At 42.9% G+C, this 17,305-nt stretch overlaps 1 protein-coding gene across 2 annotated transcripts; it reads left to right on the top strand.

Moving 5' to 3' along the window:
• Positions 1-532: 532 nt before the first annotated feature.
• LOC142246032 (gamma-crystallin 2) lies at positions 533-1,875 on the top strand. 2 transcript variants are annotated; one of them, XM_075319042.1, is made up of 3 exons: positions 533-595; positions 782-1,024; positions 1,600-1,875. In XM_075319042.1, the coding sequence occupies exons 1-3, from the start codon at positions 587-589 to the stop codon at positions 1,873-1,875; spliced, it is 528 nt and encodes a 175-aa protein (XP_075175157.1). In that variant the 5' UTR covers positions 533-586. The 2 variants fall into 2 exon arrangements, with proteins under 2 accessions (XP_075175157.1, XP_075175158.1); XM_075319043.1 differs by having other exon boundaries at positions 587-607.
• The last annotated feature ends 15,430 nt before the right edge of the window (positions 1,876-17,305 follow it).

A 17,305-nucleotide genomic window follows, 5' to 3' on the forward strand; every position in this document is an offset into this window, starting at 1 on the left:
AGAAAGAGACTGACAGACAAATAGAAAGAGACAGACAGACACAGAGATAGAGAGAAAGACACAGAGATACAGAGAGACAGACAGAGAGACTGATACAGACACACAGAGACAGACAGAAACTCAAAGAGAGACAGTTACTATCCCGGGCAACGCCAGGGTACTACAGCTAGTGTATATATATATATATATATACACTGTGTATATATATATATTCTTAAATATATATATTAATACAATTATACAGTATATCAGATATTTTAATTGCAAATAATAAGTGCTGTAGTATTTTAATAGCACCATATCAACTTTAAATCTATGAGGGATCATACTATGTAAAGGTTTTGAAAGCTAGAAAAAAAATTGCATACACACAAAGATATTTGTACAACTAGTATTTTAAATAATATATTTTAGATCAATTGTCCCAACTAGAGTGAACTTAGAGCGCTGAAAGTGAATTTCCCTGACTGCACAGAAAATGTTTCCCTTTGTTAAAATTCTGCAGATCGAGCATGGATTGCGATGTATATAAGAGGTGCAAAGCAATGCACTAGGTACTGGGAACTGCATCAACACTCCAGCTATAATGGGAAAGGTAAAAAATGAGGCTGACATTGTTAATACAGTTCAATAATGATATTGAGCGATACTAAACTGTATTTTATCAGCAAAGCTATTTACAAGAAATGTTTTCTTTAAGTGATATAATGCTAGTATAACATAAATCCAATAGTCGTCATATTTAAATTTTTATAAACTCATTTTTTTCTCCTTACTGTAGATCATCTTCTTTGAGGACAGGAACTTCCAGGGCCGCTGCTATGAGTGCAGTGGGGACTGTGCAGACCTCCAGTCCTACTTTAGTCGCTGTAATTCTATCCGAGTAGACAGTGGCTGCTGGATGCTATATGAGCGTCCTAACTATTTGGGTCACCAGTATTTCCTCAAGAAGGGAGAATATCCTGACTATCAGCAATGGATGGGATTCAGTGACTCTATCAGGTCTTGCCGAATTATACCACAGGTAGGTCTTTATATAATATGGTATGTTTTGTATCTGGGCTATATAATTTTGTGATTTGTATTAAGGGCAGACTAGAATATGTGGTGTTTTTCTTTCAGTAATTTATATTTCTTTGCTATACCTTCCATATTTAATTTATCAGTTTAAAAATAATAGAATACATGTAAAAGTAAACCAACGAGAAGTTGTGACTGTGTTTCACTCTATCTATCTATCTACCTTCTATCTTTCTATTCTATTTCTTCTGAATTGTAAAGCGCTGCGGAATATGTTGGCGCTATAGAAATAAAGATTATTATTATTATTATTCTATCTATCTATCTATCTAGCTCTTATCTGTCTATCTACCTCCTATCTATCTATCTATCTACCTTCTTTCTTTCTATCTATCTATTTATCTATCTAGCTCTTATCTGTCTATCTACCTCCTATCTATCTATCTATCTATCTATCTAATCTATCTATCTATCTAGCTCATCTGTATATCTGTCTGTCTATCTATATTTTAAACATCTATAGAACAGAACATATATTTAAAATTAATCTATATGACTATTTATTTTCTACTATTGTAGCAAAGGGGACCCCACAAACTGAAGATCTATGAAAAAGAAGAGTTTAGAGGTCAAATGCTTGAAGTTTTAGAAGACTGTCCTTCTGTCTTTGAAGTCTTTAAGAACCATGATATCAACTCTTGTAATGTGATTGAAGGTCAATGGATTTTTTATGAGCAACCCAACTATCGAGGAAAACAATATTTTCTTAAACCTGGTGAATACAGGTATTTCCGTGATTGGGGATCTCTCAATGCAAAAGTGAGCTCTTTTAGAAGAGTGCTGGATATCTGTTAATATGCCTGAAACTGATAAAGAAATTATATTTCCTCTTCAAATCTAATAAAAAGGAAACGTTCTGAAACTAATAAGAATGCATGTCTTTTATTTATATTGCTGAACATAGACACTAAATAAGCACATTTTGGGGGATCTACATTTTGGCTCCTAGATCTAGTATCAGTTGAAGGAGAACATCATAAGGCCACGTGCACACACTGAGTATTTGGTGAGTTTTTTTCCTCAGTATTTGTAGCCAAAACCAGCAGTGGGTGATAAATCCAGAACTGGTGACGTGTTTCTATTACAGTGGAGCCTTGGTTAACGAGAACAATTCGTTCTGGGAGTGTGCTTGTTAACCAAGTTACTCGTTCAGCAAAGCAAAATTTCCCATAGGAAATCATTGCAATGCAGACAATTCGTTTCGCAACTTGTTAAATGTCCCATTCAGGTCTCCTATTGTGCCATTCCACACATGCACAAACACACACAAACACACACAAACACACACAAACTCACACAAACACACAAGGAAACATGCACACGCCCATATTATGCTCGCCTTACCTGCCGTTCCATTGCCGGTCTCCCGGTACGGGCTGTGTATCGGGTTACCATAACAACGAGGGAGGAACTTCCGCTGCCAGAGCGCTGACGTCAAAGGCAGGAGACGCTTTCCTCTGATTGGCCAGCGCGCTGCCTTTGAGTAGCGGTGACAGAGGAAGTTCCTGCTTCATCGCTATGGTTACCCATGCACAGCCTGGAGTGGAGTGGCGACCTACAGGACCCAGGAGGCCGGCGATGGAACTGAAGGTACACATATTATGCTCACCCTACCTTCCGTTCCATCGCCGACCTCCTGGGTCTTGTAGTTCGCTGCGAGGACGTCACGAGGACGTCGCAATGAGCCGGCAGACTACAGGAACCATGAGGCGGCGGTGGAACGGAAGGTAAGGTGAGCATAATACTGTATGTGTGTGCATGCGTGTGTGTTTGTGCGTGCTTGTGTGTGTTTGTGTGGACTGCAAGTGCAGGTCAGAGCGCGGTGGATGTTCGGAACCAGAAGTGTGTGCGGTGAGGATTTTGCTCGTACAGCAAAGCTTTCTCGTAAACCAGGTTAAAAATTTACAGAAAGCTTTGCTTGTTAAGCGAAATTCTCATTAAGGGGGTTACTCGTTAAGCGAGGTTCCACTGTATACTTCTCCTCTGACTGCTCCGCTCCTGTTTTTGGCTACAAATACTGAGATAAAAAAACACCAAATGCTAAAGGTTGGCATTGCCCCCCAATGCCGACCCTTAGCATTTGGTGTTTTTTTATCTATTACCCCCCCGGTAATGGGCAATTGATCCCAGAGTCAACACCAGGAACTACTGTGACAATAGCATTAAAACAATTAAAAAAAACAAAAAGACGCATATTTGGTATCGCTACGTTGGTAAAAGTCTGGTCTATCAAAATATAAAGAAAATTTAATCCAGACGAGAGAATTACGTTTTTTGGTCGCTGTAACATTGCAATAAATAATGGTTTAATTCAAAAGTACAACTTGTGCTGCAAAAAAACAGGACATCATACAGCTATAAAAAAGGAAAAGTAAATTAAATAATAATAATAATAATATAATCTCATAGAAGAAGCTCCCTGCAGGCTTCATTCTTCAGATGTTCATAATGGGTATACTAACAAACTAAAAAAAAAAAATCATATCTATAAAATTTAATTAGGGTTGGAGCGCTTCCTAAACTTGTAGACAGTAGTCAGACAGACAGTAAATTCAACATTTCCACTAGTGACCCCATAACAATACAAGACAGGGATTGTTGTCATAGGATTTTGGAACACCAGGATGATGCATAATAATTCCAATGTAACTTTTCTGTGTAAAAATTGACTTTATTATGAAGTATATAGGAGTTCTTTGATAAATATTACATTTAAGTCGTTGATCGTATGAAAAGATTCTTTTTACTAACACTCTGGTTATAAAACCTTGGTCAGAGTATAAGATACAAAGAGTGTCTCTCCCTGGAGAACCCATCCTGTAAAACACAGACAGACAATGATGTGAATGGACGTGTGTGTGTCTATCTGTCTGTGTGGTGGAGCCTAAAATATATGGACTCTTGGTGATGTGTGCTATGTGCTGTATGCATACTGTATGTGCATATGTGCTGAGTGTATACATGTGTGTGAATTATGTGTGTGTATACATATGTATGTACATGTATAAATGCTCATTATATAAATGCATGTGTGCTCTGTGTTGTACAGTGTGTGCTTGTTGTGTACGTCCGTGTGTGCAATTTGTCTGTAAATATATATATATATATATATATATATATATATATGTGGGGATTTTTCTGTGGTTGATGTAGACATGTGTTTGCTATGTGTGTGTGTGTGTGTGTATACAGCATCCACATATGTAAATCCCGGCCGCGCAGACAAGAGTTCATACGTGTGAACATGTCAGCAATCGCCCAAAAAAGAAGAAAAAAATCATTGTTCTCAGCAGCGCATCAACCGGCGCAGGCTGTAAAAGTGCTGCTGATAACATGATGCTGTAGGGGATAGACTAATCTTCTAGTGATCATTCTGTGTCCATCATTCTTCCTCATCCTGTGTAAAGAGTAAGGATACAAGCAACGGAGGACTTTGTTATTATTATTATTATTGTTGTTTATTTTAGAGCACCATTAAGGGGGTGGTTCACTCATTTTTTTTTATTTTCTCTATCAGTGTAGCTTACTATTTCAGTTGTCTTCTTAATTACCTTCTGTTTCCAGTTCTGGCACTGAGCGGTGCTATCCTCCTTGCTCAGTGCGGATTACATGACCCCCGGGTGCTGCGGCTTCTGGTATCCGCTGATGTCACGTCAACTTCCGGGCTCTGAAAGTCGATTTGACATCAGCAGCTGAAACTGCCTCTGATTCTTAGTGACTGGGCTGTGGGCGGTGATTACCGCACGTCACAGCCCAGCATGAGGAGAAGGAGAGGAGGGTTTACTTACCATCCTGCAGTTGTGTATGGGGCCGAAACCAGGACACCATGTTATCGCACGGGGGTGGGGGTGGGAGGATGGGCAGAGCACAGTGTGCCACTAAAAGGGATTATGGGAGTTGTAGGAACTGAACCCAGGAAGTCAGGAGAGAGATTAACCCCATCAGAGCTGGAGCCAGCAATGAGGATGTGCTGCTAGAGCATGATAAAAGGTAATATTGCTAAAATAACATAATAGATGTGTGGAGAGTAGAGATGAGCGATGTTTGAGGTTCGCCAATTTCATGTTCTAGTGATTTTGGGATGTGTTCGAGACGTTCGACGAACTCGAGCTTTTTGCTAAAAGCTCGACAGTTCGAGTTACATTTGAGAACGGTTCGAGCACCAAAAACGTGGCTTTTCACAGTAAGGCTATGTGCACACATTGCTATCTGCATGCGTCCTGTGTTCACAGCACAATCCCTCTCTCTTTCCTACTCACCGATCACGGGCGTCTCGCTGCACGGCTGTCACAAATCTCCAGCGTCATTTCCTCTTTGGAAAATGGCTGCCGCTTCATTATTCAATTAGTTATTCTGTGCTTTCCCCGCCCACCGGCACCCATGATTGGTTTCAGTCAGACACGCCCCCACGATGAGTGACAGCTGTCTCACTGCAACCAATCACAGCCGCCGGCAGGCGGGTCTATATCGTGCAGTAAAATAAATAAATAAATAAATAATAAAAAAAAAAAAATATGCGGTTCCCCCATATTTGATACCAGCCAGAATAAAGCCGCACGGCTGGAGGCTGATATTGTCAGGATGAGAAGCTCCACGTTATGGGGAGCCCACGACCCTAACAATATCACCCAGCAGCCGCCTGGAATTGCCGCATCCATTAGATGCGACAGTCCCGGGACTCCACCCAGCTCATCCCGAATTGCCCTGGTGCGGTGGCAATCGGTGTAATAATGAGTTAATCATGTCAGGCGTCTCCCCGAGATACCTTCCATGATTAAACTGTAAGTGAAAGTAAAGAAACACACACAGCGAAAAATCTTTAATTTGGAATAAAAGACAAATAAACACTTCATTTACCTCTTTATTAATCCCAAAACAATATTCCAGGTCCGAAGTAATCCACACGACACTGTCAGCTCTGCTACATGAAGATGCAGGGAGCGATCTGTGCCCTCTCCACGTAGCACCTGAACTGAACCGCGCTGTAATCTGAGACTTCAGTCTGCAATGCAGAGGTCAAGATTACCAAATCTGCCAATGTTTTTCATTAGAGCCAGTAGCTCAATAGTTAGAGCGCTTGACTCAGGCTTGGCTCGAGCATTAATTCGTGAGTTCTAGTCCCAGTAGAAAATGTAATTAAATTTTAATTTTAAATTAGAATTATTTATTTATAATTATAATTTAATTTAATTATGCACTGAGGGGAGGAGCCGGACATCAGCTGTGAGCCACACCACTAAAATCGGAGCAGTTCACGGAATGAGGCTGCATTGCTCTCGCTCTCTCTTTGTCTCTCAGTCTCTCAGTCTCAGTCTCTCTCAGTCTCTCTCTTTTTGTCTCTTTCTCTCTTTTTCTCTCTCTTTTTCTCAGTCTCTCTTTTTCTTTTTCCCTCTCTCTCTCTCTCCTCTCTCTCAATCTCTCTCCCTCTCTCTCTTTCCTCTCCCTCTTTTCTCTCTCTCCTCTCTCTCTACTTTCTCTCTCTCTCTCAGTCTCCCTCTCTGTCTCTTTCTCTTAGTCTTTCTCTCTGTATCTCTCTCTCTTTGTCTCTCTCAGTCTCAGTCTCTCTCTTCTCTCTCTCTTTTTCTCTCTCTCTCTTCTCTCTCTCTTTTTCCCTCTCTCTCTCCTCTCTCTCTCTTCTCTCTCTCTCTCAATCTCTCTTAGTCTCTCTCTGTGTCTCTCCCTCTCTCTATCTCTCTCTCTGTCTCTCTCAGTCTCAGTCTCTCTTCTCTCTCTTTTTCTCTCTCTCTCTTTTTCGCTCTCACTTTTTCTCAATCTCTTTTTCCCTCTCTCTCCTCTCTCTCTTCTCTCTCTTTTCTCTCTCTCCTCTCTCTCTTCTCTCACTCTCAATCTCTCTCAATCTCTCAGTCTCTCTCTCGCCTTCAGTCTCTCTTAGTCTCTCTCTCTCTTTGTCTCTCTCAGTATCAGTCTCTCTCAGTCTCTCTCTCTTTTTCCCTCTCTCTCTCCTCTATCTCTTCTTTCTCTCTTCTCTCTCTCTCTTTTCTCTCTCTCCTCTCTCTTCTCTCTCTCTCCTCTCTTTTCTCTCTCCTCTCTCTTCTCTCTCCTCTCTCTCTTTTCTCTCTTTTTTCTCTCTCTTCTTTCTCTCTCTCTCTCTCTCAGACCTGGCGATGATCAGCTGATGCGGTCACCTGACGGAATCAGCTGACACTATAAGTCGAGTGGTGAGGCCGTCTTTTTACCGCTCGGCCGGCTAAAATATCAGCTGATGCTGTCGGACAGGAGTCTGCACAGAAGTGTGTAGTTTTTTTTTTTTGCACTGATGCATCTTCTGATTGTATAAAAGCCGTTTATACAATCAGCTGTTGTGTCATGTGATTCAGGCTCTTGAACCTGACACATCATCTGATTGCTTTGCCTTACAGCAAACCGATCAGATGATATTGGATCCGGATTGTACGGAGCGGGACCCTTGACCTGGGATTACTGCAGAGGGGGGTTCTTTTTTTCAATAAAAATAGAGTCACTAATTGTGTTGTGTTTTATTTCTAATTAAAATATTTTTCTGTGTGTGTAGTTTTTTTTATCTCTACTAGAAATTCATGGTGGCCATGTCTAATATTGGCGTGACACCATGAATTTCGGGCTTAGGGCTAGTTGATAATATACAGCTAGCCCTAACCCCATTATTACCCAGCGAGCCACCCGTCACCAGGGCAGCTGGAAGAGTTGGATACAGAGCCAGAAGATTTGTGCTTCTATGAAAGCGCCATTTTCTGGGGCTGCTGCAGACTGCAATTTTCAGCAGGGGTGCCCAGAAAGCTTGGGCACCCTGAGCTGCGAATTCCAATCCCCAGCTGCCTAGTTGTACCTGGCTGGACACAAAAATTGGGCGAATCCCACATTATTTTTTTTTTTTAATTATTTCATGAAATTCATGAAATAATTTAAAAAAATAAAGGGATTCCCTATATTTTTGGTTCCCAGCTGGGTAGAAATAGGCAGCTGGGGGTTGGGGGCAGCCCGTAGCTGCCTGCTGTACCTGGATAGCATACAAAAACATGGCGAAGCCCACGTAATTTTTTTGGGGGGGGCAAAATACTCCTGCATACAGTCCTGGATGGAGTATGCTGAGCCTTGTAGCTCTGCAGCTTCAGAAGCTGCAGAACTACAAGACTCAACATACTCCATCCAGGACTGTATGCCGGAGTTTTTTGCCCACCAAAAAAATGCCATGGGCTTCGACATATTATTGAATGCTAGCCAGGTACAGCAGGCAGGTACGGCTGCCCCCAACCCCCAGCTGCTTATTTGTACCCGGCTGGGAACTAAAAAAATAGGGAAGCCCTTTTTTTAATTATTTCATGAATTTCATGAAATAATTTAAAAAAAAATTGACATGAGCTTCGCCCCATTTTTGTGTCTAGCCAGGTACAAATAAGTAGCTGCGGATTGGAATCCACAGCACAGGTTAGCCTGAGCTTTCTGGGCCCCTCTGCTGCGAATTGCAGTCCGCAGCCGCCCCAGAAAATGGCGCTTTCATAGAAGCGCCATCATCTGGCGCTGTATCCAACTCTTCCAGCTGCCCTGAAGCCGGGTGGCTCGCTGGGTAATAAAGAGTTAATACTAGCTTTGTTTTACTAGCTAGTATTAAGCCAAAGATTCTTAATGTCAGGCAAGTTTGACCCGTCCATTAAGAATCTCCAATAAAGGGTTAAAAAATAGACACCACACAGAGAAAAAATACTTTAATAGAAATAAATACACAGACACACTTAGAGACTCCATGTTTATTACTCCCTGTCAGCCCTCCACGATTCATGGTCTTCTTTCTCCTTCAACCCATGCAGCTCTGCTACATCAGACAGCGCTGCATGGGAGGAAGACGCTGCTACTCCCCGTGCAGTCTATTCACTCAGTGAGAGTGAGCAGAGGCTGCAGGCTGTAAGCGGTGACGTCACCGCTGACAAGCAGGTTACCATAGCAACGGTGCTCCGATCACTTGATTCCCGGTGCCGCTGCGGGCTGTTAGCGGTGACGTCACCGCTGACAGGCGGCTTGATATATCAACGGTGATCTCCGTTATTGACCGGCTGTGGCAGCCGGTGCATAACGGAACGGGGAAGCAGAACGGGAAAGCCGACCATGTGCCAGAGCATTTCGCCGGTATATGGAGATGCTGGAATGATCACCGCGTACCGGAGAGATGCAATGACAGGACCTAGCATGACGTCATAGCCATGTGACCAGTCTGTAGCCAATGAGATAATAGACACGTGACTGGTCACATGTTTTTTTTGACGTCACGGAAGGTCCTATCATCAGTGCTGGTTACCGGGAGGACGCAGCGATTATCGGAAGGAAAAACGGCGGGAGAGAGAGTGCAGGACACGTCGCGGGGACCTGCAAGTGTAATGGCAATGTTTATTAACTGTATGTGTTCATTTATAATGTGTTTTTATTTGTTTGTGTTTTCCTCCCATTATTTTCAATGGGGTTCGAGAGGTTCGTCGAACGGTTCGTCGAACCGAACTCGAACGGGGCCTCTGTTCGACGAACCGAACTCGAGCCTTCAGAGGCTCGCTCATCTCTAGTGGAGAGGCACATATTACGAAGATTTAGGAGAAAAAAAAAGTAGTTTTCGTAACTGGACCACCTCTTTAATTCCATGCTGCTTGCTTTACATGAGAAGCAGTTGCATACAAAACACAAGTATAAATTACTAGGAACAAGAAACAGTGACAAACTGGTACAGAGGGGAGAGGGCCTTGTGCTTGTGGGCTTACAGTCTACAGGATAATGGGAAAAGAGACAGTGGGTTGGGAAGACTTCAGCTGTCACACGGTGTCTAGCTCAAAACTCGCTGGGTGTCAAGACTATATCTGACACTGTTCACACAACAGAGTCAAACACTCTACATGATGCTGCTTTTGAGTTGCACAGACAGGCTCAGGCGTCGACCACTTGTGCTCTTGGTAGTAACCGATTTTCAGAAGTTAATTTCTGCTAGCCTGTGGATTACTGCTTGAGTCACATGCTGCATGACACCTATCACAGTTGCCACCGCTCTTTCTAAGATGGTGGAGCCTGTTCTCTTATGCCGATGATAACATTATGTGATCCTGGGCCTTGTGCTTTATTATCCTGTTGCTGAACTTCTGTGTGCTGCTTGGTGTGTTGTGGAAATACTCTTGGTGTCTTATATTTCCTCCATTCCTTTAGCTTCCTCCTGATCATGTATTGTTTAGACATGTGAGTGATTGCTGTGAGTTTTAGTTTTGGTTCCCCCCTCTGTTTATTTGTGTGGGATTAACCACTCCTATCCTGTCCCTTTTCTGCGTGGAGGGAGGGGGTGACCACTAGACATGGGTTGTTGAGGAGATAGGGTAAGGAAGGCGGCCCAAACATCATCACTTTCAGATGTATCTTTGGGATCAGGGTCAACTAGGGTCCCCCTAGCTTAAGGGCCTGTTTAAGCTCCAATGTTATTAGTTATCCCATCACACTCCATGATGGAGTAAGGCCAGAAGGCCAGCCAATGCCATAAGTTTGTGGCAAGCCTCAGTTTACACAAGTCTTAATGACCACATTCCCGGGATGAGCAGTCTATAACTATGCCAGGATAGTGTTGGGGCCTATGGGTGTGTTCTTGTTTGGCTGGCTGCATATTTTCATTTCCCTGTAAAGCCTGGATTAGGGATACCTGAACTCTTGGCTGAAAAAAAAAATGACAACGTTGCTGATGGTGCTGGCAAATGTGCAATGGTAGGTGCAGGCCAGGAGGCATCTGCGACTACATCTTGGACAGGGGATTGGCAAGCACATAGCATTATCTTCATCCATATCTACCTGGCCCACAAGCAAACCAATTCTACATTTGGTCACTAAGTCATTTATAACCAACAATGTTGTGTGTACTGAGGAAACTATCCAGCCCTTTTTTAAAACCTGTTATAGTGTCAGCCATTACTACCTCTTGTGTAGGGCATTTCATTAGTCTTCAACTGAACACAAAATACAATAGACACATGTTATACTTCACTATGGTACTGGAGTACCATTGCACAAAAAGTCTGGAATATTTGAAAATGTTGTAAATGAATTTTAAGGAATATTAAAGCTCAAGTCACATTTTCTAGAAAAAGCAAAAAATGACAAAGATTGAGAAATTTTCTATAAAATGGTATAAAAGCCATAATGGCCTAGGCACAAGAGTAAAAAATGCCTACAATTCAAGTTTTTTTTCCAAAAAAAGCTAAAAAAAAGTGCTAACTCTAAGCCTGTCTGTTTATTGTCTGTACAAAAGATAAATGTAATAGCAACTAATGTTTAATGTTCAATTTTTGTGAATCTTTCTGCTGTGTTTGACTCTGTTAATTTCCAACTCCCAATCTTTATGCTTCACTCTCTTGATTTAATGTGTACTACATGTTTTGTTCTTTCTCTTTGACCTCCTGTTCAGTGTATCAATTGCCAACTCTTTTTTTGTCCACTGGCATTTAAAGGGAATCTGTCAGCAGAATTTTGCCATGCAAGCTAAGGACAGCATGCTGCAAGAGTTAAAAAAGGAAAAAAACTGTGATTTTCTTATCTGTTTGCCAGCTATTGTTTATCTAAACTAAAGGGTTTACTACTGTGTACTACCCTCTGATTAGGATTAAGGGTACTTTACACGCTGCGACATAGCTAACGATTCATTGTCGGGGTCACGGTGTTTGTGACGCACACGTACAAGCGACCTTCAACGATCGCAAAAGTGGTAAAAATCATTGGCTTTGGAGATGTCGTTCAAACATCAAATATCGTTGTATGTGCAGTAATGAGGTTGTTCTTCTTTCCTGTGGCAGCACACATCGCTATGTGTGACACCGCAGGAACGAGGAACATCTCTTTACCTGCGGCCGCCGGCAATGAGGAAAGAAAGAGGTGGGCGGAATGTTACGTCCCGCTCATCTCCGCCTCTCCGGTTCTATTGGGCGGCCGCTTAGTGACGTAGCTATGACGCCGAATGAACCACCCCCTTAGACAAAAGGCGGTTCGCCAGTCACAGCGACGTCGCTAGGCAGGTAAGTATGTGTGACTGTTCCTAGCGATGTTGTGCTCCATGGGCAGCGATGAGCCCGTGATACACAACCGACGGGGGCGGGTACGCTCGCTATCGATCTCGCTAGTGAGATCGCAGCATGTAAAGTACCCTTTAGAGGACAAGGAAGTCTCATTCCAAGGTGTCTGAATAACAAAAACAATGCAAGTCATTGGGAAACTCATTATTTTCTGGAGGACCTTGGAAGTAGGTCTGGGAGAGTTGTAAAAATGCTACAATGGATGGGAAAGTGTAGAAACTGAATAAAAACAGCATGGGGAAGATGACTGGATGCATTTCTGACTCACATTTGATTTCTTGGAATAATGGTGTCATTGCGCCACTTTTATTGAGTGGGAGTTGGAAAACCCAATCTTAATTCCATTTTGCTGGAAAAAAATGTCCAGAAACATTCTTTCCTGCATAATGAATTGTATATAAGGGTAAATGAAAAAGAGAAAACCAAAAAAAACCCCTCCCTTTTAGCCTATGACGAAACGCAGCGTTTTTGCTTTTGTTTTTCTCATTGCTTTTAATGCTGAAAAAAAGGTCACCATGGAGGGATTAACATCCGGCAGCCACTACATCTCCCCCGGGTATCCCACAGCAGCAGCGGTGGTGTCCCACTTCACCACACACCGTGAGTGGCATCACGAACTGAATACAGCCAAGGCCGTACAACTACATCCCCTTTTCATTTTGCATGTCCGCATGACCCCCGGTTCCGGAGGATCCCTCGAGTTACACAGCGGGTCCGGATCCGAGCAGCCCGGTGTGGGGGCGGCACAGAAATATCATCTTTTATTACTTTATGTTAATGAGTTCTTTCAGGCTATGGAGTGTATGCTGCCCAGAAATTAGCCCTGCCTTCTTGAGTCATTAGCATAGTTTCCTTGTGCTTTATACCGTCACAGTCTTGCAATTTTGTTTGTGTTGCCATTTGTACAACCTGTAGCTCTTTTATTTTACCTTTGATGCAGCTTTGTGGGGGCTTGTTTTCCTGCTCAGTAAGCTGCCATTTTTATTATTATTATTAATAATAATAATAATAATAATAATAATAATAATAATATTATTATTATTATTATTAAGTCATCTGTCACCCAAATCATGGATGATGATGAAGATGATTATGCGTTGTACAAAACCTGGGAAATAGATTAGCTAAACAGTGTAGTTCATTAGAGGAGGAGTCTCCTGGCATCAACGATACATAATGCAGGCTACGTGCATTAAAAAAACATCCCTTGGGATCAAATCAGCTTTTCTTGTGGTCATCTCTGGAGAAGATAATGCTATACAGTATGTTCTGTAGGTGGATGAGGCTCTACAGCACCTGAAAGGTCTGGTAGTGGTGGAGGCAGGTCATCCGTAAAGACACCTTGTGTGTGGGATTTCAGTTGTACGTTGCCACCAGACAATTCTATGGCATGCTGTAGGCTCTGCAAGAGGAAAATTATCATCTGATGTTTTGGCTTTTATATAATAAGAGCTACGGCTCTTCATCACCACATAAAGGGATATCACCTGCTCATATGTCAAGGCCAAGGTCAAGCTTCCAGCAAATCTCAATTTGTCCTCCTTGTTCTTCTCGCCATGTTCATAATACCTTTTGCCAATCCACACCCTTAGTTAGCATCTGTTCTGTTGGATTATTATTATCATCACAGTTATCTCCCTCTAGGGATGAGCGGTCCTTAGCAAACAAGGGCTTTTACCTGTATGTTCGGGTTCAGTCACCTGGATAATAAAAAAATGAAGAAAAATGATTAAAGCAGGATATACTTACCAGTCTCCACAAGTGTGGCTGTCATACCGCTTCCGGGTGCACTCATTACATCTAACACATATTCACTGGTTTCCCCACCCACCATCCATGACAGCATCTGTGATTGCCTGCAGTCAGACAGCCGGCGTGCCAATGTCTCTGATTGGTTGTCCTCACAGAGGCTGTCTAGGTCCCCTAATGGAGTGTAAAAATAAATAAATAAAGTCCCCCGTATATTGATACCCAGTGCTAATAAAGCAGACAACTACAGGCTGCAGCCCCTAGCCATGAGCATTATCTTGGCTGTGTATCAAAATTTGAGGGACCCCATAATGCTTGTTTTTTTTAATTATTTAAAAAAATAATTTAAAAAAAACAACGTGCAATCCCCCTAAATTTTGTTCCTCAGCTAAAGCAGACATCTGGAGGCTGGAATTCTCAGGCTGGGGAGGACCTTGGTTATTCGTCCCCCCAGTCTAAAAATAGCAGCCTGCAGCTGCCTATAACTGTTGCATCCATTTGATGAGACAATACCTGTGCTTTATCCGGCGTATCCTGATTGCCCTGCTGCAGTGGCAATCGGAGTAATATAAGGGGTTAATGACACCTGTAATTTGTCAAAAATCACAGCTGCCACTAAACCGTGGCTTAGTAATGGGTATAAGTCTATGAGACCCCGAATTACAAATCCTGTAAGTAAAAATAAATAAAAACATACACACAATAATCCTTTATTTAAAAAAACAAAAACACCCTCTTTCTTCAAAGCTGTCAGCAGTGACGTCACTGAGATTACCTGCAGTCACAGCTGGAGATTCCCATGGTACCCCACATGTAACCTCACCTCAGGGGAACTCATTGAACTCAGTGACCTCACATTAGGGGAACTAATTGAGTTCAATGAGACTTGCATCTCCTGTCAGAAAACTGCGGTAAGGCACATGGTCCAGCCGGACCATGTTCCTTAGGCACCTGCCTATGTCCGCTCCACTAAGATGTAAGGATACGGACTGCAACCGAAGCTGTAAGGTACAAGAACGCTACCCTGCCGGTAGCGCTCACCTAGCATAGACAGAGAGATGCCTAGAGGGATGTGCACAGAACGTCTACTCTCATGCATGAACCAAGAGGACTGAGCGCCGGGCGGCGTGCGTCAGGGTCTTATATAGACTCTGTGCCTCATCCAAGATGGAGAACAACAGAGCCAATCCGCTGCCAGAACGACAGCAATGACGTCACGCTGGCCTATCACCGAGCAAAGCGTCACAAGCACATGACCAGCGACCAATCGGCATAGAAGGTGTCAGAGACATGTGACCACGTGTCACAAGCACATGACCAGCGGCCAATCAGCTTAGAAGGTGTCAGAGACATGTCACCTCGTGTCAGCAATGATGTCATCCGCACATGTGCAATGGCTCCAAGATAGGACTTAGTCTCCAGCGCTTGCACATGTGCAGTAGCAAGAAATCTGAACATAGTCTCCAGTGCCACAGCAACCGTAACATACTTGCACCAAATCTGCATCTCCTGGCAAAATTCGCATCAGAACCGTAATGCATTTACATGTGGTATTTTTTGCCAAAAGATGCAGATTTGGTGTAAGAATATAGTTTATAAATTTCAGCACCAAATCTGCATCTCCTGGCAAAAAAACCTGCAGTTTTGTTGCGTTTTTTTTGCCAGGAGATTCAAATTTGTTCCTGGCATCAAAACCAAAGTGGGAAATCATGTTCTCTAATATGCTCATGTGCTGCAATTTCAATATGTATAAAGTCTGGCTCAAACCACCATAGGCTAGGTGCTTGTAGGGTAAAGAAATCAATATCAAATAGCAAGTACCCAAGCACTCAAAGGAAGGGAGGAGAAATTGTTTTTCATGCAAGTGTTTATTTGACAAACTGCAAAAATGTGAAAACCCAACAGTAGCAACACCAACGTTTCGGTTGTGACACCTTTATCAAGGTTGTTACCTGCAAAGGTTAAAAATACATAGTGAATATTTACAGGTGAGAAAATACACAATTATATACAAATATATACAAGCATATATAGGGGAGGAACATACTTAATGTAGGGAAGTTATGATTAGAGTTGAGCGCGGTTCGTGGTTCGTGGTTCTCCAGTTCGCGGCTCGAGTGATTTTGGGGCATGTTCTAGATCGAACTAGAACTCGAGCTTTTTGCAAAAGCTCGGTAGTTCTAGAAACGTTCGAGAACGGTTCTAGCAGCCAAAAAACAGCTAAATCATAGCTTGGTTTCTGCTGTAATAGTGTAAGTCACTCTGTGAATCAAACTATTATCACATTTCAGTGTATAGTGTGCGTGAACAGCGCCTTCAGATCACTGCTGTTTCTATAATGGCGATCGCCATTTTTTTTTTTTTTTTTTCTTGTCTTCCTTCCCTAAGCGCGCGCGTCTTGTGGGGCGGGCCAGCATGTCAGCCAATCCCAGACACACACACAGCTAAGTGGACTTTGAGCCAGAGAAGCAACGGCATGTGTGATAGGATCTGCATGTCACATGTCCCTGCATTATAAAACCGGACATTTTCTTCACGGACGCCATTATCTGCCTTCTGCGTCTTTGGTGTCAGACATCACTGTCGCAGCTCCGTCTTCCTGAGTCCTATAGCCGATACAGCTGTATGCGCTGCATACACAGCGTTAGACAGCTTAGGGAGAGCACTTTATAGCAGTCCTTTTAAGGGCTCCAACCGGCAGGGTCAGAGAGCCATAGGTGACAGGTCCTGCAAACAGCAACAGCGTCTGTGTAGCCCAGGTCAGGGATTTCCTACCTGCATTTCACCATTAGGAGGGAATAGAAAGGCAGGCTTCCATTCCTCTACCCAGAGCACCACAATCCTGCCACTGTACCCTCTTGTCCTCTGCACACTCCAACTGATAACTAAGCCATTATACTAGCAAACACTCAGTGTACCTAGTGGCATCCTATACGTGGCTATTGGACTTTGCTATAGTCCCACTAGTGCAAAGACATTTGCAGAGCGCGTCTGCCTGCATTGCACACTACAACTCATTCTAACCAAGCCATTATACTAGCAAACACTCAGTGTACCTAGTGGCATCCTATACGTGGCTATTGGACTTTGCTATAGTCCCACTAGTGCAAAGACATTTGCAGAGCGCGTCTGCCTGCATTGCACACTACAACTCATTCTAACCAAGCCATTATACTAGCAAACACTCAGTGTACCTAGTGGCATCCTATACGTGGCTATTGGACTTTGCTATAGTCCCACTAGTGCAAAGACATTTGCAGAGCGCGTCTGCCTGCATTGCACACTCCAACTCATTAAAACCAAGCCATTATACTAGCAAACACTCAGTGTACCTAGTGGCATCCTATACGTGGCTATTGGACTTTGCTATAGTCCCACTAGTGCAAAGACATTTGCAT

Source organism: Anomaloglossus baeobatrachus, chromosome 7 (assembly GCF_048569485.1).
Source record: "Anomaloglossus baeobatrachus isolate aAnoBae1 chromosome 7, aAnoBae1.hap1, whole genome shotgun sequence".
NCBI lineage: Eukaryota > Metazoa > Chordata > Amphibia > Anura > Aromobatidae > Anomaloglossus > Anomaloglossus baeobatrachus.